The sequence below is a fragment of the Podarcis muralis genome, chromosome 2, assembly GCF_964188315.1.
Source record: "Podarcis muralis chromosome 2, rPodMur119.hap1.1, whole genome shotgun sequence".
Taxonomy (NCBI): Eukaryota; Metazoa; Chordata; class Lepidosauria; order Squamata; family Lacertidae; genus Podarcis; species Podarcis muralis.
The window spans coordinates 119,146,813-119,172,701 of NC_135656.1; the positions used below are offsets into that span (position 1 = coordinate 119,146,813).

The 25,889-nt window shown below is 43.4% G+C and overlaps 2 protein-coding genes across 2 annotated transcripts in view; both read right to left on the reverse strand.

The window, feature by feature from the left end:
- Positions 1-318: 318 nt before the first annotated feature.
- Positions 319-17,047, reverse strand: LOC114592488 (uncharacterized). The gene is given in 7 exon segments (XM_077923617.1): positions 319-2,760; positions 2,891-3,225; positions 5,400-5,526; positions 10,814-10,960; positions 11,400-11,526; positions 12,702-12,871; positions 14,007-17,047. Coding segments are annotated over 7 exon segments (2,688 nt in total). The 5' UTR covers positions 14,310-17,047; the 3' UTR covers positions 319-1,281.
- Positions 17,048-17,166: 119 nt separating this feature from the next.
- Positions 17,167-25,889, reverse strand: part of LOC114592508 (uncharacterized) — a 41,362-nt gene continuing 32,639 nt past the window's right edge. Inside the window, 1 exon segment of the mRNA XM_077923427.1 lies at positions 17,167-20,472. Within this exon segment, the coding sequence (XP_077779553.1) occupies positions 18,743-20,472 (1,730 nt within the window). The 3' untranslated portion in view covers positions 17,167-18,742.

Here is a 25,889-nt window from a genome sequence, read left to right on the forward strand (position 1 = left end):
CTGTAGTCCCCTCTGAATCAGTCCCGCCTCTACACCAGTTTAAGAGGCTTCTGCTGGTCCACCTCTTCCTGTCCTTTCTTTTCCGCAGGGTCTTTCTGCCCCCCTGGGTTCCTTCCCTCCTGCTTTCCCCTGACGCTGAATCCCCAGACGCCTGCTCCCCCCTCCTCCGTGCTTTGGGACCAGGCTCCTCCTCCGGGCTCTCCGCATTTCCGCGCGCCTCCACATTTGAACTTGGCGCGCGTACGCTGCTTCTGACCTTCCTTTTGACAGTTACACTACTCTCAGTACTACTCTCCGCCCCTCCCGGCAGGACGTCTTGCCCCGATCTCCTTCCCCTCTCTGCTTCCTGCTCTGCTTCGTCTGTCACACTGGGAACTCCACCCTCTTCACTCTGTTCCGGCGGGGAAGCCGGCCCCGATCTCCAACTCCCACTCGGGGTTCCCCTGCTGCTCCCCTGCTCCTGACTAGTCCCCCCTGTGGCTCCCCTTGGCCTGACCAGGGGCGCCCCCTTTTGGGAATCCTCCGATTCACTTGAAAGACTCATGGAAACCCTCAAGTCATTGTCATCCTCCTCCTCCTCGTTCCGGGATTCTTCCCCCTCGCTCTCAGTCTCCTCCCTCATCTGTGCCTCTCTCCCTGAACCCCTGACATACGGTTAAAAGCAACCATTTTAATCCTAAATACTGTAATAAAAAAAAATTAAAACCAAGGATTAAACATTTTGAAATATATTACCACAATGTGCAGAACAAAATACAGAGAGACAAAATAACCCCAAGAGCAAAGGACAGTTACATTATCAGATTACACACTATCTTAAAATTGTATTGTTCTCCTGCTAGTGGCCACAAAAATATTTAAACAAAAGTAAGAAATCACCACAATCAGGATGGTAGCTATTCCATATCCTGAGATATCACAGAATCATAGAATTGTTAAGGTACCCCCAAGGGTCATCTAGTCTGACCCCTCGCAAGGCAGGAATCGCAGCTCAATAATTCCCCCTTCTCCACTTCACATCATGGTCACATGATCATGCACAAAATCCCAGCCATCAATTTTTTACCATCAACAGAAGGATTTGAACTCCCAACTGCCCTCGCCAGCTGTGATATAGCTTCTCCACTGTTTTGGGATGTTTCGTGAAGTTTGCCTTCTGAGCAAATTTCTTTCTACACCCTAGGCGTTTTACATTTCCATGCTTCTCTGAATTCTTTAGTGGCAAGTTATATCATCTCTTCTGCATGAAGCTGCAGGTGGGAAGTGAGGGTTTTGCTACGACTAAAGCCCTTGCCACATTCTAAGCATGTTTATAGTTTCTTTCCCAGAGTCGATAGTTTGATGTGAGCCGGTGCTCTCACAGAAACTCATTCCACCTTGCATGGACTTGAGCAGTTTCTCTCCTGTGTGAATTCTTTGATGTAAAGTATAGGAGTTAAGCCAACTGAAGCTCTTTCCGCACTCCAGACAATTGTAGGCTTCTTTCTTTGTGTGAGTCCTTTGGTGGGAAGAGAGGTTGCTGCTCTTCCTGAAGCTCTTTCCGCACTCCAGTCACATGTACAGTTTCTCTTCCATGTGAGTCCTCTGGTGGGAGGCGAGATTGCCAATCTTCCTGAAACTCTTTCCGCACTCCAAACACGTGTACGGATTCTCCTCCGTGTGGGTTCTTTGGTGAGAAGTAAGGTCTGAACTCTGGCGAAAGCTCTTCCCACACTCCAAACATCCAAAAGGTTTCGCACCAGTGTGCAGCTGCTGGTGGTAAGAGAGACTTTTGCCGTCGATAAACCTCTTCCCGCACACAGAGCATTTATATGGCTTCTCTCCCGTGTGCGTTCTTTGATGTTTACTGAGGTACTTGGTCAAAACAAAGCTCTTCCCACATTCCAAGCATCTGTACGGCTTTTCCCCCAAGTGGATTTTCTGATGGGAGAGGAGGGCATCCCTCCTCTTAAAGCTCTTTCCACACTCTGAGCATTTAAACAGCTTCTCCCCTGTGTGAAGCCGCTTGTGTAAAGCAAGGGTTTTCTTAGTACTGAATCTCTTTTCACATTCGGAGCACATAAACAGCTTCTCCCCAGTGTGGGTTCTTTGGTGAGAAGTAAGGCAAGACCTCTGGATGAAGCTCTTTCCACACTCCAGGCATTTGAACGGTTTCTCGCCCGTGTGGATTCTCTGATGAGAAGTGAGGCTAGTGCTCCTAGTGAAGCTGTTTCCACACTGCAGGCATTTATAGGGTTTGTCTCTCGAGTGGATTCTCTGATGCAAATTCAGGTTGGCGCTTCTGCTGAAGGTTTCCCCGCACTCGGAGCATTTAAATGGTTTCTCTCCCGTGTGTATTCTTTGATGGGAAGTGAGGCTTGAGCGGTTGCCAAACTTCTTCCCACACTCGAAGCACGAATATGGCTTGTCTCCTGTGTGAATTCTCCGGTGAGAATTCAGTCCCGAGGCCAAACTGAAGCTCTTTCCACACTCTGGGCATTTAAAGGGTTTCTCCCCTGTGTGGATTCTTTTATGCGAAGTGAGGCTGCTTCTTCTACTAAAGCTGCACCCACACTCGAAGCACATATACAGCTTCACTCCTGTGTGAAGCTGTTCGTGATAAATGAGGCTTTGGCTGTGGATAAACGTCTTTCCACACGCCAAGCATTTGTATGGTTTCTCCCCTGTGTGGATTCTCTGGTGCGATGCAAGGGCATCGCTCCTGCTAAAGCCCCTTCCGCACTCCAGGCACTTAAAGGGTTTTTCTCCCGTGTGGATTCTCTGATGGATAGGAAGGTATCCGTAAGAACCAAAGCTCTTTCCACACTCCAAGCATTTGTGCGGTTTCTCCCCGGTGTGGGAAGTAAGGCTCGTGGGCCAACGGAAGCACCGTCCGCAATCCAAACATTTAAATGGTTTCTCCCGTGTGGATTCTCTGATGTTTCTTCAGGGCTGATTTACTACAGAAGCTCTTCTCACAGTCTGAGCATTTAAATGGTTCTTCCTCGGTGTGGATTTTCCAATGAGCATCGAGGCTTGACTTGCAACCAAAGTCCTGGCTCCTTTCCTCTCCTTTGCCTGCGTCTTCTTGGATCGGGACTGCAGAGCTGTCAACACTTTGAGACTTGCCCTCCTCCTGTCTTGATTCCATTTCTGCTGTCTGCTCTTCCCCTTTGTTGCAGCTGCCTCTTTCCAGCAACAACCTGCGGGCTTCTCTTTCATTCTCACGCTCCTGCCCATCAGCTCCTGGAAGGAAGAGAGAGAAAAACAACTGGTGAGGACCCAAGGGAAAACGGGAACCCGAAATCCATGAAGGCACACAGTTAGCTGTTATGGAGCAGCTTTTCACAACATACTTAAAGGCAGAGGTCAGCAAACCTTTTCAGCAGGGGGCTGGTCCACTGTCCCTCAGACCTTGTGGGGGGCCGGACTATATTTTGAAAAAAATATATGAACGAATTCCTGTGCCCCACAAATAACCCAGAGATGCATTTTAAATAAAAGGACACATTCTACTCATGTAAAAACACCAGGCAGACCCCACAAATAACCCAGAGATGCATTTTAAATAAAAGGACACATTCTACTCATGCAAAAACACGCTGATTCCTGGACTGTCCGTGGGCCGCATCTAGAAGGCGATTGGGCCTGATCCGGCCCCCAGGCCCTAGTTTGCCTACCTACACTTAAAGGTAATCCAACAGGCATTTAAAGCACGTGACTTCCTACAAAGAATCATGGGAATTGTAGTTCCCCCCTCACACAGCTACTATTTACAGTAGTATAAACAACTGGACAACACTGGCCTGCGAGCGCTCCAATTGGAGAACAGCCTTTACCGAAGGTGTCATGGGCTTTGAAGACACTCAAACTCAGGACGAAAGGGAGAAACATGCTAAGAGGAAGGGACGCTTGGCAAACCCTCACTGTGATCAACTCCTGTCCAGAAACCAATGTCCCCACTGTGGAAGGACGTGTGGATCCAGAATTGGCCTCCACAGTCACTTACAGACTCACTGTTAAGACCGTGTTCTTGGAAGACAATCTTACTCAGCGACAAGAGATCACCAAAGGAGAAGAAGAAGAGTAGCCCCTTTTAAAATGTTTATATTTTAACGAAAGCTTTCAGTGAGGAAAAAAAAGTGGGAGCAAAGAAAAAAGGGGGGGGGACAAATAGAAAAAAATAAATGAATGAAACTGTAATGCAACGCGGTACAGTATATTGGAAATATAATACCATGACCCCCTTTTGATCAATGGAGGGAAGACATGACAATGCTGGCAACATAGAAACAGATGGCCTCTAGAGGCAGGTTGTGTATGTATAAGTGTAATGATAATTGGAATGCATTTATAAAAATTACAAAGACTTGCTAATAATTTTACACTTGCTGAGATAACTGCATTATTATTTGCAGTAGCGTTAACAAACTACTGTTCCCAGGATTAATCATAGCATTGTAGAGTTGGAAGGGACCCCAGGGTCATCTAGTCCAACCCTCCGCAATGCAGGAGTCCCAGCTAAAGCATCCACGACAGATGGCCATCCAACCTCTGCTTTGCGGGAATCCTCATTTGCCTGGGATATGCTTTAAATGAGTCCCATCAACTAGAACTGGTGCTATGCACCAAGTGCAAGACTGAGACCATGGAGACCAGGACTGTTCTTCTGACTACAAAGCCCATTGGGTGACCTTAAAACAGGCACCCCCAAACTTGGCCCTCCAGATGTTTTGGAACTACAATTCCCATCATCCCTGACCACTGGTCCTGTTAGCTAGGGATGATGGGAGTTGTAGTCCCAAAACAACTGGAGGGCCACGTTTGGGGGTGCCTGCCTTAGAATATTCAGAATCTGTTTAGCCAATCAGGGATGGGAAAGCAGTGGCTGTCAAAATGTTTAATAAAACTTATTGCCAAGTGGGGGGGGGGGATTTGAACCCTGGTCTCCCAGGTCCTAGCCCAACACTCAGAAGGAAGGAAGCAGCCTCTGACATCACCACCTACCGTGATTTAGAAAAAGATTCTGGGAAGCCAGAAGGCAGCTGACTTAGTGAGGAAAACTCAGTGTGGGTGTGTGGGTGGGTGATGCCATGGGGTAAGAGAACAGAAATGAAAGCTCCAATAATTTGTTAGAACTTGCAAACTGTTTGCTTGTTTTTTGCTTTAACAACAACAACAACAATTTATTTATACCATGCCCATCTGGCTGAGTTTCCCCAGCCACTCTGGGCGGCTCACAATCAAGTGTTAAAAACAATACAGCATTTAAATATTAAAAACTTCCCTAAACAGGGCTGCCTTCAGATGTCTTCTAAAAATAGGATAGCTGCTTATTTCCTTGACATCTGATGGGAGGGCGTTCCACAGGGAGGACACCACTACTAAGAAAGCCAAGCACAATAAAAAGGGCGCCTAACCCTGAGGAGCCACGATCCACCAATTTTCCTCCATGACTTCCCTGTGAAGAGACCTTTGGTCCCGATCCAGCAGGGCCCACTCCTCCTCTGTGAAATGCACAGCCACCTCCTGGAAGGTCACCAGATCCTGGGGGAGAAGAGAACATCTCCCTGTCACACCTTATTATTATTGATTTATTTTTCTTAGCACATTCAACATGGCAAAGGAAAAAGAGGGAAGAAATAGTACAGTGGTACCTCGCAAGACGAAATTGGTTCGTTCTGCGAGTTTTTTCGTCTTGCGAAGCACGGATTCCCATAGGAATGCACTGAGGCTAGTATTCATTCATAAACTAGAACCTTGACTCCCCGTCATGATTTATTTCCACAATTTGCAGTTTTACGCAAAAGCCACCAGGCGGAGCCCCTTCCATCCTTTTGTTCTCTGAACTGTAGAGTCTATTGGCAGGCTTAATCATGCATTTCTGTTTTTTTTTTTTAATATTTTATTAAGGATTTTCTTGTTTTACAGAAGTGTAGTGCCTCGTTTTTTGTTTGTTTTTTTCCCTTTAACATTTTTACAAATCCATTTCATTTGTTGAGGCATTAGGGGGAGAAGAAAAAAGAAAGAGAGAAGAAAAGGGGGGGTGGAGGGAGGGAAGATGGATGGGGGTGGGGTCGGGTGGCGGTGTTTCTATTATGTTTAATGTGTGTAGAGTTTGGTGTCAGCGTGCTTGTGTTGTTCACTTGTGTTCCTTTGGTGGTGAGAGAGATTGGGGTTGGCCTAGGGTGTGATTGTTTGCTTGTGATTGGCTGTGGTGATCTTTGTTTTCGTGTGTGAGTGGGGTGGGTGGGTGTTTTGGATCAGGTTAGCCATATTGATTTGTATGCTGTTGGTGGATTATTGTCATTGTCCTGTTGGGCTGTGTGTGTGATAAAGGGGAGCCATACTGGGGTGAAGGTGTCTTCTTCTGTTTGTCCCCGTGTCAGTTTCAGTTTATTAGTTAATTTTTCTAGTAGGGCTGTTTCCCATACTGTTTGGTGCCATTGGTCCATGCTTACTCCTGACAGGTCTCTCCAGTGTCTGGTTATGGTATTTCTGGCTGCTGAGAGCAGGTGGGTTATGAGTTCTTTGTGGTGTAAATGGGCATTGTTGTCTTGGAAGATGTTTAGTAGGGCCAATTCTGGGGTGATGTCTATTACTTGCTTAGTTATTGTACATATTTCTTGTATGGCTGTCGTCCAGAATAGTTGGATTTTGGGACACTCCCACCACATGTGGAGGTATGTGCCTGTGGAGGTGCACCCTCTCCAGCATTTAGGTGAGGTTCCTGGGTGTATTAGCGCTAGTTTCCTTGGTGTTAGGTACCACCTGTAGGTGAGTTTCAGTGTGAGTTCTTTTCTTTTCGTTGATATGGATTTAAAGGGGGGTTTAGACCACATTCTGGTCCATTGAGTGGGGTTAATCTCATAGCCTATGTGATTCTCCCATTGTTTTTTGATTGTGTCTAGGGGATTTGCGGGATTTTGGAGTAGTATTTTGTATATTGCGGATACTGTCCCTTTACCGTTTCCCTTTGTTGTTAGGAGGAGGTTTTCGAAGGTTGTCAGGGGCCTAGTTGCTGCTGATTTTACTGTTGGGTTGTTTAAGAGGGCATGTAGTTGGTGTTGTGTTAACCAGGGCATTTGGGTGTCTTCTAGTTTGTCTTGTATTTCTTGTGTTGACAGGGGTTTGTTATTTTTATAAAAGTCTATTAGGCGATATAAGCCTTTGGCTCGCCAGGTTTTTATTTGGAGGTTTTGTGCTGCATGGTGTAATAATGGGTGGTACGCCAGGGGGATTAGTGGGGATGGGGTTGGGGATAGTTTGCCTATTTGTGTTTTCCATGCTTTGAGCATGGTCTGTGTGTACCTGTTAAGTGTTGTGGGAATTTTCTTTAGTTTGTTTGGGAGGAGTGGGTATGTTGTGGTGCAGGTGTTTTCAATTGTGTCCCTCTCTAGGTGTACCCATTGTTTTGTCTCATCTTCTAGTATATATGGGATTATATGGCGTATTTGGTTGGCAATGTAATATGCTTCTATGTTGGGGATTCCCCATCCTCCTTCTGAGGTGGGGAGGTGTAGGTATTTGGGGCTTATTCTTGGTTTTTTATGTGAGAAGATGAAAGAGTGTAGTTTTCTCTGCCAACTGCGAAGTTGGGTTGAGGGGATCCAGATTGGGAGGGTTTGGAATAGGTAGGTTAGTTTTGGGAGTGTGATCATGCATTTCTGTTTAATAATTTTACACACACATACACCCCCCAAAATTGAGAAAATGTAAATGCATGCAAGATTTAACTGTTACTCTAAGATGTCCTACAAAACCACAAATGAATACGCAGACATGAAGCTTCAGTGGAGAAACTTGCAACACGTTTTCGTCTTGTGAAGCAAGCCCATAGGGAAATTTGTCTTGCGAAGCAACTCAAAAAACGAAAAACTCTTTCGTCTTGCGAGTTTTTCGTCTTACGAGGCATTCGTCTTGCGAGGTACCACTGTAAGTACATTAAAGAAGAAAGACATCGAAAACAATAACAGCAATCATCAATTCACATTGTGAACCTAGAGATCTTCTGTAAGGTAAAGGTAAAGGGACCCCTGACCATTAGGTCCAGTCGTGACCGACTCTGGGGTTGCGGCGCTCATCTTGCTTTATTGGCCGAGGGAGCCGGCGTACAGCTTCCGGGTCATGTGGCCAGCATGACTAAGCCACTTCTGGTGAACCAGAGCAGCGCACGGAAACGCCCTTTACCTTCCCACCAGAGCGGTACCTATTTATCTACTTGCACTTTGACGTGCTTTCGAACTGCTAGGTGGGCAGGAGCTGGGACCGAGAAATGGGAGCTCACCCCATCGCAAGGATTCGAACTGCCGACTTTCTGATCGGCAAGCCCTAGGCTCTGTGGTTTAACCCACAGCACCACCCGCATCTTGCGATCTTCTGTATAGATCTTAAATAAAACCTGTAAGTTAATGCAAGTCTTACAGATGTGTAAACAGGTATCCACACAAAATTTACGCCTATATAAAATGTGTTAGTATGTAGCCAAAGCAGTGAGGTGCTCAGACCACTGCTTAATAGACACTGGGTATTTATTCTTCCAGGATTGTAGGGGGTTGGACTAGATGACCTTGGGGTCCCTTCCAAGTCTACAGTTCTGATTCTATGCGTCTCCAGCACTAATTCAGTCTTATGCATCTAAGCAAGAGGTGGACTTTCATATGTGGTGGACTTGTAAAAGTATATTGGGAAATGATCCATAATGAATTGAATTTTTTTTTAAAGTACCGTATTTTTCGCTCCATAACACACACTGTTTTCCTCCTAGAAAGTAAGGGGAAATGTCTGTGTGTGTTATGGAGCGAATGCCTACGGATGGCGGGGGGGGGGGGATCTGCTGCAGTCGTGAGCAGAGGATCCATGGTTTCCCTTCCTTCCCTCCTCCGTGGCTCGCTTTGAAACAGCAAAGCGGGAGAAGAGCCGCTGAGGGACAGAGAGCCTGCTTGCTTTAAAGGAGCAAAGCGGGAGAGGAGAGGCTCCTTTAAAGCAAGCAGGCTCTCTGTCCCTGTCTCCTCTCCACTCAGCTCGCTAAATAGCAGCAAAGTTTTTCAGAGAGCTGGGAGGAGGGAGAGAAGCAGAGCCTGCTTGCTTTAAAGGAGCAAAGCAGGAGAGGAAAGGAGCCTTCTCCTCTTATACCCCTCTCTTGCATTATTAGCAGCATCCTTCTCCACACACCCCACGCGTGCTCCTTGTCCCTTGAGTGCTTTTCCTTCCCTCCCCACTTAAAACGCGGTTACAAAGCATGGATCCTCAGGATTTTTGCATTGGGCTACCCAAAACTCATCGTCAGAGCACATGTCTGTGGCCACAGCATGAACCACAAAAATCATACATCCACTGTTTCGTTTAGAATATTTTTTTCTTGTTTTCCTCCTCTAAAAACTATGTGTGTGTGATGGTCGGGTGCGTGTTATAGAGCGAAAAATACGGTACTTCCCCCCCCCAAAACCATAGTCCTTTCTGTTGGAGATAATTCAGACTGAAACTCCCAGGTGTCAAAAAAGGTTATTTACGTACACTAGTACTGCAACCCGTGTTTCGTTAGTCCGGTCCCAACCAAAGAAGATTGGAAACTTAAGTTGACTGAATATGCACAACTTGCAGACTTAACATATAGAATAAGAGAACAAGAAGAACATATGTTTAAAGAAGACTGGAAAATGTTTATTGAATGTATGGGGAATAATTGCGTACAGCTGAAAACGTGGGCAGCATTAAGACAAATTCAAAAGTGTAAATAAGTTTTGATGGATGCAATAAGGGAATAATGAATGGTTTAGTTTTTGTAAAATATGCTGGGATTTATGATGTGCAGGATGAACCATGGAAAGAGAAGAATGTCACCGATGTCTTAAGGATGTAAAATGAGTATTTTAAATTGTAAATCAGAAAACTTAATAAATATTCTATTTTTTAAAAACCAATTCTGATTCCTTAAATCCCATAGCCCCTTTTGTTGCCCAGCTATGAATACTACAGGAATATACTTTAGAAATATACGTCTGCGAATATCAAGGATTTTTCCAAAACTGATTGGAGTAGCAACTTCAAACCAAAATGAATCCAAAGAGGTATTTTCAACATTACCTCCCACATCTAACTGCATTAGGCAGTGCATCCATTCACAACACCTGTTTAATTCTTCCCAAAGAATTACGGGAGTTGTAGTTTGTGCTTATGCTTTTGAATTCTGGTGCTGGAGGAGACTCTTGAGAGTCCCATGGACTGCAAGATCAAACCTCTCCATTCTGAAGGAAATCAGCCCTGAGTGCTCACTGGAAGGACAGATCCTGAAGCTGAGGCTCCAATACTTTGGCCACCTCATGAGAGGAGAAGACTCCCTGGAAAAGACCCTGATGTTGGGAAAGATGGAGGGCACAAGGAGAAGGGGACGACAGAGGATGAGATGGTTGGACATGTTTCTCGAAGCTACAAACATGAGTCTGACCAAACTGTGGGAGGCAGTGGAAGACAGGAGTGCCTGCCGTGCTCTGGTCCAGGGGGTCACGAAGAGTCGGACACGACTAAACGACTAAACAACAACAAAAGTTTGTGCTGAGAATTGTTCGGGGAGACCCTGGTTCCACTCACAGGAGTCACAATCCCTAGAGTGGTTTAAGAATCAACCCTTCTTCCCAGGGAAACTCTCTGGGAACTGTAGTTCTGTGAAGGGAACAGGCGCCTCTCCGTTTTTGCTCAGACGAAGTTTCCCAGCTGGATGAATGGGTATCCGCCGTGGGTGGGAGCCAGGACTCAGAAAGGCAGGCGGGCAGAGGAACCCAGATTGTTCTCTCCTCAGCTCCCAAGTGATATATTCCCAGCCTCACACCCTTACCTGCTCAGGTAAAACAGAAGCAATTTTCATTTCACCACAAGGAAGAGATGGCGTTTCTGGAACCCATGGAGACTTCTCTGCTTCAGGGACATCAGTGGCCGCTTTCGCAAACAGTTCCCAGTCCTGAAAAGCCAGCAAGCATCCAAACTAGGATTTGGCGTGAAATTTACGGCGTGTTATAACATCAAAGAAAATATGTCAAAGATGCAGCACAGATGGTACCTCACCCCCCTCAAGACTATCGAAGATGTATAAAAATTTAGCGAATACTTGTTGGAGGTGTGGTGGGAGTTATGGCAACATGTATCATATGTGGTGGATATGCGGCCAAGAGGCCAAAAGTGCCATGATTGCCAAGAAAGGCCAAACATGGCGTCCGGCACACTTCCATTGCGCAGCTTGCAAACTCTCCGTGCCGCTCCAAAAGTCCTTCTGCCTCTTCAGCCGGTAGCAGAGCAATCGCAGCAGTTAGAAGCAAATTGCAGCGTGTGGGTAATAAACTCAGAACAGACACAAGGCTTTCCTTATCTTCTTAGCTTTTAATCATGTAGAATAACAGCATAAATCAGACCTGGCGAAAGCTCACCCATCCTCCCTCTCGCATAGCGTACCAGAGGCAGACTGAGACACTCAGAGCAAACCACTCCCGTAAGTGTCCGTGACCACGCCTCATGATGCAAGGCGTCACACAGAACCTCTTAACCCTGTAGGTGCTGATTCCCCCACAGTGGGCATGTCGGAAGATCAAAGTGTTCTGGGGCTTAATTTACGAGGAGTTGAAAAAAAATGTTTGGAATAACTTTTTTAAAAAGACCAGAGGCATTTCTGTTAAGCATTGTTGGCAGGGACATCCCGAAGGTATTCTTATACGCAACGACCGCAGCTCAGACTTTGGTGGCAAAGGGGTGGAAGGAAGAAGAAGCCCCGACAATAACGGACTGGCATGACAAGCTACAAGAAGTTGCTGAAATGGCGCAGTTAACAAATACCCTAAGAGGCAATTCAAAACAAAAAATTATGGAAAAGTAGGATAGATATAAAACATATGTTCAAAAATACAGTAAAGGTTCGCTATCTATGCTTGCATTTGATTGACGTTGGAGTGAGACTGAGTTGAGAAATAAGACTAAGAGCACATATTGATATAGGAATGTATTAGATAAAATGTAAAGAAATATACAATAATAAGAGAATATTCATTTGTAAAAAAAGGAATATACAACGGGAAAGACAGGCAGTCTAATGTGTCGGTATGTATATGATTTGGGGGGAGGATTAGTTTTAGTTTTTTTCTCTGTTATTTTTTTTATTTGTTTCATTTTCTTTCTAGGTATATAAAATTTGTATATAATTTATTATACAGTGGTACCTCGGGTTACATATGCTTCAGGTTACAGACTCCGCTAACCCAGAAATAGTGCTTCAGGTTAAAACTTTGCTTCAGGATGAGAACAGAAATCATGCAGCGGCGGCGCAGCGGCAGCAGGAGGCCCCATTAGCTAAAGTGGTGCTTCAGGTTAAGAACAGTTTCAAGTTAAGTACAGACATCCGGAACGAATTAAGTACTTAACCCGAGGTACCACTGTACATGTTGGAAATTATATTCTAGTAAATCCTGTAATGTAATATGACAACGTTTACCGATGTAATATAAGAATGTTAACAAATAAATAAAATGTAATCTTTTTTTTAAAAAGGAAGCATCCAAACTAAGAAAGTTAGAGGCAAAGGAGACTTAGCTTGGTGGGGTGTGTTCACTACACTCTCCTTGGGTGATCGGCGGGGGGTGGGGTGGGGCACGGGGACCTAGTGTGGAGTTTTGACTTTTGTCAAATCCTACTGGTCCCTGAAACACTGACACTGTGCGTCTGAGCTGAGAAGGTCCTACTCACCCAGGATCTTGGGATCTTCTCCTTCTTTAGTCCCGGCTGAGTCATGCCCTTCCAACTTCCATCCGCAATGCAAGCCAGACTCCAGTGTGGATATAGGATCGCTTCCTTCTTCCGTCAGATTCCTTGTTGAAGCAGAGATTGTAGAAATGAGTGGGGATCCCTTGCCCTGCAAAGCCACAAAGATGTCATGTGACAATCCTGTTATTAACACCCTTGGGAAAGGATTAATCAATTGATCCATTTGCTAATTCCACGCCTCCCCCCCAAAAAATAAAAAATTATTGTATAAATGGTTTCTAGAAAAGAAGAACATTTCTAAGTGATACATGCCATTGGACCCTTTGATGGTGTTTTATGGTAATGTACCATTCTGTTCAAATTAGTAAGTAGCAACATTTTATATTCAGATACTATTTTTATATTATTATAAACCTTAATAAGAGTTGCTTGATCAGGTCAGAGGCCCTTCTAGGACAGCATCCTGTTCTCAAAGTGGCCAACCAGAGGGAACCAGAGGGCAGGATCCGTGCAGAAGAGCCCTCTCCTCTCCTGCAACTGGTATTCAAAAGTATTGCTGCCTCTGAGGACTGTGGGTGAAGAAAATATTGTGAATAGAATCATAGAGTGGAAGGGCCCTGTGGGTCATCTATTCTAGTCCAACCCGCTTCAATGCAGGAATCTCTGATGATCTTGGCATCTGTCTGTCTCGGGAGACCATGGAGGAGTGTGCCTTTGGGGGTGAGGTCAAGATGTTGGGAGAGTTGCAGGGCCTTCTCTGGCTGTAGAGACCAATATGGGGGAGATGTTTATTCTATGACCTATGGATCCCTTTCGCTCAGATATGGGGGGAGGGGGAATCAACTCAGCAGGGGGCGAGAGAGAGAACATTCCTGGAGGGGGTGGGCACAGTGAAGGGAAATAATGCATAGACAGAAAAAAACAGAAAAATGTGAAGGGGTGCTGAAATTGCGCTCAAATAATATCGAGGGCACAGGTGAAAGGCAAAGCAAGTTTCTAGCCCTCTTGCTTCAGAATGAAGAGCTGTTTAAATAGGAACCAAGGAAGCTGCCTAGTCCAGAACCAGACCATTGGACCATCTAGATCCGTGCTGTCTGCACAGACTGGAAGCATCTCTCCAGGTTTCAGGAAGGGATGATTTCCTAGCCCTGCCGGAAGATGCAGGGAATTAAACCCAGAACCTTCTGCACCCAAGAGCCACTTTCGCCTTTTAAGAGACACCACCCTCAGAATTCAGCAGCCACCATGGATCTCTGGGAGATACCAGGATGAAACTGTCTCACCTGCTGCTGCTTCTCCTCTGCCCGGCTCAGGAGGAAACCTTTGGCCAGGGCCACCGCCTGGGAACTGGTCTCCGCTCCCTGATCCTTCACCCAGTTCTCCATCTCCGGTGGGAGGACAGCCAGGAATTGCTCCAGGAATACCAGGTCCAGGATCTGAGCCTCGGTGTGTCGCTCTGGCTCCAGCCACTCCCTGCAAAGGTGGTGGAGTCGGCTGCAAAACTCTCGGGGCCCCTGGGCCTCCTGGTAGCGGGAATGCCTGAATCTTCTCCGTAGTGGCGCCCGCCCTGTGGAACGCGCTCCCATCAGATGTCAAAGCGATAAACAACTACCTGACATTCAGAAGACATCTTAAGGCAGCCCTTTTCAGGGAAGTTTTTAATGTGTGATATTTTAGTGTATTTTTGGTTTCTATGGAAGCCGCCCAGAGTGGCTGGGGAAACCCAGCCAGATGGGTGGGGTACAAATAATAAATTATTATTATTATTATTATTATTATTATTATTATTATTATTATTATTATTATTATCTTTCTTGTCAGGACTTCCAGTACCAGAACAAACAACAATGGTGACAAGGGGCATCCTTGCCTAGTTCCTTTTTGTATACTACATTTATCCGTTATCACCCGATTTACAATTATTTTTGCATTTTGATCTGAGTGAACAGCTTGCATTCCCCTATTAAAATTTACTCCAAATCCCATCTCCTCCATCACCCTCTTCATGAAGCTCCAAGAAACATTATCAAATGCTCTTCCCGCATCTCTAAACATTAATGCTGCTTTTTTCTCATTTCTCACTTCCAGGTACTCTATAATATTTAATACGTTTCTAATATTATCTTTGATTTCTCTGCCTGGAAGGAATTCAGCTTGGTCATGACAAATAATTTTTTTCATTTTTTTCATTCTATTTGCCAAAACAAATGCAAATAGTTTATCATCATTATTAAGTATTGAGATCAGCCTATAATTTTTAACTAACGTCACATTCAAATCTTGTTTTGGTATCAAAGTTATACAAGCCTCTTTCCATGTTTCTGGAACTTCCCCCGTTTTCAAAATCTCGTTCTTTGTGTCATATCATCCAGTATTTCTTCATTCAGTCTCCACCAAAAGGTGGACTGAGTCTCTTTCTGTATTTCCATAGTTATAGAATTATGATCTGACATTGTTCTTGGATCTATTTCAATATTTTTAATTTTTGGCTCCGATTCCTTAGAGACCCAAACTGCATCCAGTCAAGCACTGCTTTCATGAACATGAGAGAAAAAAGTGAACTGTTTTTCGAACGGATGCTTAATTCTCCAAATATCTATCAATTTTACATTTTCTATCATTTCAAAAAAAGTTTTGAGAAGTCTACCCTCTTTCGTGTCTTTCCTCCTAATCGTTCTTTCGCTAGTGATGGGACTCTAATTGTCTCTAAATCCTGAATTTTTATTTATTTATTTTCATTTGGTGCATCTATCCCTACCAAAATTCTTTTTTCTCCCTCAACTTTAATTTCTACCATTAATTTTCTCCCTTTCTCATCCTTTTGAATTAATTGTGGTTCAAGTGCAGGTTTTATGTACAAAACAATTCCACGTTTTTTGGAAACATCTGATGCAACAAAATGGCTCCCTAGTCTCTCATTACTCAAGATTTTCTCATGCTTTCTTGCAACGTGAGTCTCCTGTAGGCAAATTATATCCAAATTCCGTTTTAAAACTCATGCCACACCCTGTTTCTTTTTATATTACTGTTAAGGCCACTGACATTCCAAGTTAGTAATTTAAGATTTGCCATTATCTAATTCATTTTAAAAAGGGATGCGGGTGGCGCTGTGGGTAAAACCTCAGTGCCTAGGGCTTGCCGATCGCATGGTCGGCGGTTCGAATCCCCGCGGTGGGGTGAGCTCCCATCTTTCGGTCCCAGCTCCTGCCCACCTAGCAGTTCGAAAGCACTCTTAAGTGCAAGTAGATAAATAGGTACCGCTTTATAGCGGGAAGGTAAACGGCGTTTCTGCGTGCTGCGCTGGTGCTGGCTCGCCAGAGCAGCTTCGTCACGCTGGCCACGTGACCCGGAAGTGTCTGCGGACAGTGCTGGCCCCCGGCCTCTTAAGCGAGATGGGCGCACAACCCTAGAGTCGGACACGACTGGCCCGTACGGGCAGGGGTACCTTTACCTTTACCTTTAATTCATTTTAAAAAGATTTGCTTTTTTGCCCTGCTCTTTCAGTCTTTTCCAGTTCATCTCTTTGCATCTCATAAGGGGTTCTAAAGTCTCTCCCCGAGCTTTGAAACTCTGGGTCTTTGCCATGTTTCGCTAAGAATTCCTGTACCTGACTCTCTGAGATTAGCCTAAATCTCTTTCTCCTGTAGGTAAAGGAAACTCCCTCCAGGAATTCCCATTTGTAATTTATTTTCTGCTCCTCTTAAAATTGCTGTCAGGTTTTGATACTTCCTTCTCTTAGCTCTCAAATTAAATGGGATTTCTTTAAAAATGTCAACTTTCTGTCCTTCAACCACCAGACCATCCTCAAAACTTTTTTGCATTACTGCATCTTTAATTTTCTTTGTTGTGAAAGTCAAGAGAATGTCTGATGGCTGTCTTTTCTCTCTTGAAGCTCGGGTTCGAACTCTGTAAACCTTCTCAATGCATGCTTCCATTCCTTCCTGTGCCCCCATCCATTTCCCCAATATCCCGTCCATATAACTTGCAAGGCCTTGTTCCTTCTCCTTTTCCGGCAACCCTCTTATTCAAATTTTAGTTTAATTTTACAGTGGTACCTCAGTCTTATTTCCATAAATTGTTTAATCATAGTCTGCTCCAACCCTTTGCTAAATTCTGCAAAATGTAAGGCCATAAATTCAGCCATTTCTGATTTTGGAGTATTTTCTATATCGCCCTGTGCTCAGACTCTCCTCCTTTCTGACACTCTGTTTTACTGGCTCTTGTTTAGATTTCTCTGCCATGTCAGTTCTCAAAAACAAACTGTTCCCAAGCGCTTCTTTCTTAAGGACACTTCAGCCCTCCTGTCTTTTCCTCACTCCTATCTTGTATACAACAGTTCTCCCACCAATCCAATTCCCACACCCTTTTAAACCAAGCTGTAACAACACTTTCAGGTTTACAGCAAATTATAAAAGTTCCACAATATCCAAAAAATAAAAAGAGAAGAGGGCAAGATCACCTTTATATACAATCTACGGAAGAAAAAATAAAAAAGCAGGCCACAACAGCAGTCTAATAGTTACCACTGTTCAAACTCGCTGTTATGTTGTCTCCTTGATGATGATTTAGCACTTGCCAAACTTCTAGTTATATTATAATCCACAAAATGTCTTGTAATCTAAAACTCCACTGTGAGTCCAAAAATTTTCCAGGCGTATTTATAATCCAAATGATATTTGTAATCCAAATGATGTTTGTAATCCAATATCTGCTGCTTCTCTCAGTTTTTATTCCAATACAGGCCCTGTTCTTTAAACAGGAATCCTCCCCCCCCCCTTCTCCTACTCCAGCTCTTACCAGGCACTTTCCCTCCCTGGGATTACCTCCCACTTATGGAAAAGTGTCCTTCTGCCAATGTTTGGTAGGACTTGCCAAGATACAAGGTCCTTTTTAGAATTATTATTTTTTAAATCTTGGCAATTTTTCCAAGCCATTCAGTACTTTCCCTCATAAAATCTGCATTCCTATTCATAAGAACTGAGAGTACTCCAATCTCTTCCTGTTATCTTCCTTTTAAGAAATCAAAGAAAAAAGAGCAACAGTTTCTTCTTGTATCCAAAGTATATCGTGTTATTAAGTAGCAAAGTGCAGTTTCAAAAGTATCTGAAGACTGATGTGTCTCCAAAGTTTTTTTCCCCATTTACAAGTCTGTACTGCAATTCTTTTGATTTTGAAAAGTCCATTGTTGTTGACAACACCTTTTTTCCTTTGAAAGTCTGCTGCTTCAGGTGGCGATTCATGGTTTCAGGATTCTGAGCCACGCTGGAGCCACGGGCAGGCTCAAATCGCTGTCTCTCTCTCTCACACACACACACCCCACTCGTTGCCAATGCAGTGGCGGAGCTCCGGCGATCGTGACAAGCCTCTTTATGCCTGGTTGGTCCCCTCGACACCCCACTGCCTGTGGGGCCTTTTTTGGGGGGTGCCTAACCCTGGCACTCTCCTCCATTGCTCTAACCCCCCCACCCGGTAATGGTCGTCTTTTAGACGGACGACTCGCACCACGCCGCCATTTCCCTTCGCAGGCAAACCAGAAACCCCTCATGGACTCATTGTTAAAACTGTGTTTATGGAAGACAATCTTACTCGGCTACGAGTGATCGCCAAAGAAGAAGAATTTCTCTCTTGACTGCGCATTGAGGCTTATCATACAGTATATATTTTTCAACAGCATTTGTTCATTAGAGCTGTGATCTGAGGGGCTATACTCTCACTGCAAAGATACATCATTTACATACGTCAACAGAATACCAGTGAATGCATTTGTGTCTATGAAAAATATCAGATCAATTCACACCAGATTAACAAATCTTGGGGATGGGAGAAATATTAAAGCAACACTATAAACAAGTGATGAATACACGGGAAATAACACATGGGAAAGAAAACAGAACATAGCTATGTAAATTTAACTCTGATCAGGAGAACAATCTGCAACAGAGCCACTAAAAGGAATAAATATTCTAATGGAAGCAAATTCTAATTCTGAACACAATCATTGGTTTACTCTCTATAGGCATTATTCGATATGATTAAATATCTTCCCACACTCCAACCTTTCTGTTTCCCTTGTACGAGTTCTTTTCAGTTTAGTAAGGGAGTCCTTGTCACATAAGTTCTTTCTATAGGCCAAACATTTCTAAGATTTCCTCCCTGTATGAGTTCTTTGGTGGCTAGTAAGGATATTACTACGACTGAAGCTTTTTCCACACTCCGAACACGTATACGGTTTCTCTCCTGTATGAGTTCTTTCATGCGACTTAAGGGAGCTACTGTGACTGAAGCTCCTTCCACACTCTGAACATGTATACGGTTTCTCTCCTGTATGAGTTCTTTCATGCGACTTAAGGGAGCTACTGCACCTGAAGCTCCTTCCACACTCCGAACATGTATAAGGTTTCTCTCTTGTATGAGTTCGTTGATGCAACGTAAGGGAGCTACTGCACCTGAAGCTCCTTCCACACTCCGAACATGTATACGGTTTCTCTCCTGTGTGCAATCTTTGATGCAATGTAAGGGAGCTACCACGACTGAAGCTCTTGCCACACTCCAAACATTTATACGGTTTCTCTCCTGTGTGCAATCTTTGATGCAAGGTAAGGCTACCACTCTGGCTGAAGCTCTTTCCACACTCCAAACATGTATATCGTTTCTCCCCTGTATGAACTCTTTCATGTGAGGAAAGGTAGTCAAAGCGACTGAAGCTCTTGCCACATTCCCAACATTTATAAGGTTTGCTGCCTCGATGAGTTTGTTGATGTCTAGTAAGCCCATAGCTGTGAGCGAAGCTCATTCCACACTCCAAACACGTATGCGGTTTCTCCCCTGTATGAGTGCTTTGATGCGACTTAAGTGAGCTACTTTGAGTGAAGCTCCTTCCACACTCTGAACATGTATACGGTTTCTCCCCTGTATGAGTTCGTAGATGCAAGCTGAGGGAACTGCTCTGACTGAAGCTCCTTCCACACTCTAAACATGTATACGGTTTTTCTCCTGCATGAGATCTTTGATGCGACTTAAGGTGGCCACTCTGACTGAAGCTCATTCCACACTCCGAACATGTATACAGTCTCTCCCCTGTATGGGAACTTTGATGCGACTTAAGGGTGCGACGTTCACTGAAGCTTTTTCCACACTCTAAACATGTATACGGTTTTTCTCCTGTATGAGATCTTTGATGCGAGGTAAGGGCACCACAGTGACTGAAGCTCTTTCCACACTCTGAACATGTATACGGTTTCTCGCCTGTATGAGTTCGTAGATGCAAGATGAGGGAACTACTCTGATTGAAGCTCTTTCCACACTCTGAACATGTATACGGTCTCTCCCCTGTATGAGTTCTTTGATGCGACTTAAGGGTGCTACTCCTACTGAAGCTCCTTCCACACTCTAAACATGTATACGGTTTTTCTCCTGTATGAGATCTTTGATGCGACTTAAGGTGGCCACTCTGACTGAAGCTCATTCCACACTCTGAACATGTATACGGTCTCTCCCCTGTATGAGATCTATGATGCATGGTAAGGACACTACTGTGACTGAAGCTTTTTCCACACTCTGAACATGTATATGGTTTCTCCCCTGTATGAGTTCGTTGATGCACGGTAAGGGCACTACTGTGACCGAAGCTCTTTCCACACTCCAAACATTTATAAGGTTTCTCCTCTGTATGAGTTTGCTGATGCGAGGTAAGGCTGCTACTGTTACTGAAGCTCTTTCTACACTCCAAACATTCATGCTTTTTCTCCTCTCTGGGAATTTGGTTTTCATCACCCTGAGACATACAAGAGTCACCCTCCGGCTTCTGCTTTCGTCTCCCCTCTCGCCTGCTGCCTCCATCTTGAACCCTCAGATCCCTTTGCTCTTTGGATCCTTTTGGTGACACTTCGGATTGTTCCCCTTCTGCCAGCATCCCTTCAACATCTCCTGATGGAATAAAAAGGCAAACTGATGAAATGCTAAAGGAGCGTCTTCACCCTAATCATTCAGTCAGGACACAGAGATCCAGGTCCCAGGGCCTTGTGGCAGTCCCCTCACTGTGAGAAGGGAAGTTACAGGGAACGAGGCAGAGGGCCTTCTTGGCAGTGGTGCCCACCCTGTGGAACGCCCTCCTGTGAGATGTCAGATAAATAACTATACAACTTTTAGAAGACATCTGAAGGCAGCCATGTAGAGGGAAGTTTTTAATGATTTATGCTTTATTGTGCTTTTATATTTGTTGGAAGCCAGCTAGAGTGGCTGGGGCAACCCAGTGAGATGTGTGGGGTACAAATAATGAAAGTATTAATATTAGTATTATTATTTGTTGAGTTTATATACCTCCCTATACCCAGAAGTCTCAACGTGGTTCTCAGAAAAGATCACAGAATAAAAACAACAATCCAATAACACCCCCTCCAAAAAAGTCACATTTGAAAAAGGATATAGGATGTCAAACATATCAACCAAAAGCCTGTTTAAAACGGAACCTTTTTGCCTGGCATTTAAAGGTGTATAATGAAGGTGCCAGGCGAACATTCCTGGGGAAATGCATTCCACAGATGGGGAGCCACTGCAGAGAAGGCCCTGTTCTCGTGTTGCCACTCTCCGGATCTCTTGAGGAGGAGGCCCACAAAGGAGGGCCTCAGAATATGATCTCAGGTTCGGGTTGGTTGTTTTTTTTTTAAAAAAAAATGTAGATCACCAGGAACCAAACTCAAACAGTGAAACCCGCCAAGCGGCCGATACAAAACGCATTCCAAAGGAAAATAAAGGAGAAGAAGAAAATGGAGATCTGGGAGGAAATTAGAAAAAAGGAAAGGATCCTTTTCCAAAAACCAGATGATGAACTAATTAAGCAAAATATAAAAATTTTACAGACGCAATTCTCCATGATAATAAATGAAGAGATAGAATGGAAGATAAAATGGTTGAGACATAGAAATTTTGAGTTTGCAAATAAACCTGGCAAACCTCTGGCCTGGCAATTAAAGAAGAAAAAGGAAGATAGAATTATCAATAAAATTAAAATTGAAGACAAATGGATTCAAGAACCGAAGGAAATTAGTAAAAACTTTGCTAGTTTTTTTGGAAAACTATATAAAGAAGGTCCAGAGACTCTAGAAAAAATAATTGATTATTTGGGCAAAAATAAACTACCAATAACACCTAAGGAAAAAACTGAAATCTTGAACTCACCAATAACAGCTATGGAGGTGCAACAAGCTATACAGAGATCAAAATTAGGAAAGACACTGGGCCCAGATGGTCTCCCAGCTAATTACTATGAAAAGTTAGAACAAGCATTATTTCTTCCCATGAAAGATATAATGAATAATATTCTGGCAAATGGAATTGATTAAAGAATTTGGAGAAGTGGCAGGCTTTAAGCTGAATATAACAAAAACAAAAATGCTTGTTAAAAATGTAACCACAGGAGAAAAGACGACTTAGAAAAAATATTGGGCCTGAAAATCTCCTCAAAAGCAAAATACTTGGGTATTTGGATCACCCCCAAGAACATAAACTTATTTCAGGATAATTACACCGAAACTTGGTTAGAGATTAGAAAAAACTTTGTAACCTGGAGTAAACTAAAATTGACATTTCTGGGTAGAATTTCCATTATAAAGATGAATGTGCTTCGAAAATTAATCTTTTTATTGACTTCCGGGTTAGCGCCATCGGCGAATGGCGGAGTTCCTCCGACTGGAGGAACTGGCTCTGTGGAAACTGGGTCTTCCCGCTGTGGCGAAGGTGGGGACCCGCTAGAAATCCCAGGTGGAGGAAGCCTGGGAACGTGGGGTTTGGCAGGGCACCAGGAGCGCCTCCCCTACTCGCGGGGAACCCCATTTTGGGGCTCTGGAGTGAAGTGGGCTGAGCAGCGCGGTGCTGCGAACTGATTGCTACTTCCACGGAGTGAAGCCGTACAGCCATCGCCGGAGAGCGCTGACTTTTTCCTGCGGACAATTGGACTCTAAACAAGTACCCGTGAGTAGAAACGGAAAATTGGATCAAGAAACATATTAATTTGACATTGAAGCGGGAAGGTTCAAAACAGGAAGTCCGCCTTCCGCTTTTTGTAAATAGACTGAAGCAAAACCTTGTAAGCTAATAGCCTGGAAAGTCGCTTATAAAGGTCGAAATTTCCTTCATTTAGAACCACTAAAACCCCCTTGGAAGCAGGAGAAAAGGGGGGGGGACTTTGACTGTTTAAGCCTGCAGGAGAGGGAGTAAAGAAAGATAAGTTTCCACCGTCTCAAACCTGGGAACAGGGTGTCAGAGACAGAAATTGTTGGAGACGTTCATTGACTGTGAATGTTTTGACAGATAGCTAAAAAAGAGAAACAAACTGATTCCAATGTTGCCTTTTGCATTTTAAAGAAACAAAGTATTTGAAAAACGAAAGTAATCTTCCTTTGTTGGACTTGCTTTAAAAAGATGGATACAAATAAAAATTGTCTCCTCTAGAGGGAGCTTGTTAAATTGTTGCTGCAGTCTGCTTGGGGACTCTACAGCTGTAAGATTAAGATCGTGGGATCAGGCTTTTGACCTTGGACAAAAATGTGTTGGGAGGAAGCTTTGGTGCTTGCTTTTTGCAAGACAAATGCTTTGTTGGAGCAGATGCATGAGAAGATGGATTTGATGAACGAAAAGTTGGATTTGATGACGGCTGTAGGGAATACTGACACAGAAATCATTCAGGGACCAACTCAGGAACCTGTTTTAACTGGGCAAGTACAAGTGCAGAAGATAATGGACGAGGTTGCGGTAGCACCTCAAGCAATACAAATGGAGAGATCTGAGGCCCTGCAGGAGCATAAGCCGCTGTTTTTGAAGATTGAATTTGGAGTGGGCCAGGGGAAGTCTGGAGTTGAGGAGGCTCTTAATTTCGGAGGGACTTTGAAACACGCTGTTAAATATTTTTTGGATTACGCTGATGACTGCGGGGAGTGGGACTCTGGGGAATGGACTGGTTGGATGAGGGGAGATAATTTTGGGCTGGAATCCCCCAGAGACCGACTCTTCAATGAGAAAGGAAAGAAATTAAGAAAGAGACCAACAAAAGACAAGGAAAAGTGCAAGTATAAACAAGAAGAAGAAGATCTGCAGAAGGGGCATGGAAGAGACTTAAGAGCCTCGGACATAAGATTACCCGGTTGATGGACTAGATGGAATGGACAGTAAGGACTGACATAACCCGAGACCAGGAAGAAGGGACGTTGGATGGAGATTGGAAGAAAGTCTATAAAGAAAAATTGTTACATTGGGAATTAGTGTAAATTAATGAATATTGGGGGAAATGTTGGAATGAAACTATCTGGCTTTGGTAGAAATGATATAAGGAGTTATGTATAAATAAGTATTAAGTTTTAAGCTTTAAGGTATTCTACGGTAAGATAAGGTTAAATAAATTAAGGCAAATTGAATAACAGAATATGGTGAAAGACGGAAAGGATCTGCTGAGTTAAGTAATAGGTTAGACTGTTAAGATAAATTGTTTAATAAAAATTGAGAAAGATGGAATTTGCTGAAACAATGTAGCTAGAATACAAAAAGGGAGGTGTGAGGAGGTCAATGAAACAAGCAAATGAAAGGTAAAGATATGCAAAAAGGGATTGGTGTTTTCTTTTTTTTTCCTTTTTCTTTTTTTGTTGTGCTGATGTATTGGTTTTTTATGTATTTTTCTTTTTTTTCTTTTTTATATATTATGGTGTTGGTTTTTCTTGTTTTTTTCTTCTTTCTTTTTGTAATCTTGAAACTTTTAATAAATATTATTTCAAAAAACAAAAACAAAATTAATCTTTTTATTTCAAATGATTCCAATACTGGGCGAAGCAGGTTGTCTCAAGATATGGCAAAGAGAAATTTCCAAATTCCTGTGGGAAGGGAAGAAACCTAGGATTAAGCACCTGATCTTAATAGACATAAAAGAGAGAGGAGGCTTTTCCCTACCCGACCTAAAACTTTACTACGAGGCAGCCTGTCTCACCTGGCTAAAAGATTGGTGTACGTTGCAGGATCCAGACCTCCTGGACCTGGAAGGTTTTGACAACCGTTGGGGATGGCACGCCTACCTAATATATGGAAAAGCGAAAATTCATAAAAAATTTACCAACCATATAATAAGAAAGTCACTCTTTGCTGTATGGGAAAAATATAAAGACCTGATGGAGCCTAAAGTCCCGTGGTGGACTTCTCCAGTAGAAGCCATAGAGATAAACCAGAAAAATACTCAGGAAAGCTGGCCAACATATAAAATACTTCTAAAAAACGAAGATAACCAAATAAAATTTAAAAACTTTGAGGAAATAAGAGAACACATTTCAGACTGGTTCCAATACCATCAGTTATTTGAAAAATTTAGATCTGACAAACAAAAGGGGTTCTCAACAGAAATTTCCCGATTCGATTCTGATCTTGTAGATTCTAAAAGAAAAACTCTTTCCAAAACTTACCGACTCCTCCTTGACTGGACAGTCAAGGAGGAGGAGGTAACAGTGGCAATGGTGAGGTGGTCCCAGGATTTTGGCCATTCAATAACCATGGCCCAATGGGGAAATTTATGGAAGATCAATTGGAAATTCACAAATTGTTACACGATTAGAGAGAACTTTCAAAAAGTGCAACATCGATGGTATCTAACACCATGGAATCTTTCAAAAATGTATAAAAATGTATCAAGTAATTGTTGGAGATGCGGAGACTCAGGAACATTCTACCATATGTGGTGGATATGTAGGAAAATACAGGTATTCTGGGAGAGTATACATGCAGAACTGCAAAAAATGCTAAAGATCTCTTTCAATAAAAAAACAGAGGTCTACCTCCTGGGAATAACTGATTTGGATATTCCACAAAAGAGGAAGGGTATCTTTTTATAGGCGACGACGGCAGCAAGAGCTTTGATGGCAGCAAAATGGAAGAGTAATGAAATCCCCTCTATATAAAATTGGATCCAAAACTGACAGAATATGCCGAATTAGATGGTTTATCAGAAAAAATAAAGAATAAATCAAAACAGGAATTTGTTTCTAAATGGGAGGTTTTCAAAGAATATCTGAAAAATAAATATAGTAGTTTAAATTCTGTTGCAGCATTCAAGGAACTTCAGTAATAGTTGCAAGGTAGATATAAGAAATTAGATTTATTGAGAATAAGTTTAATTATGAAAAAATGTGTATTGG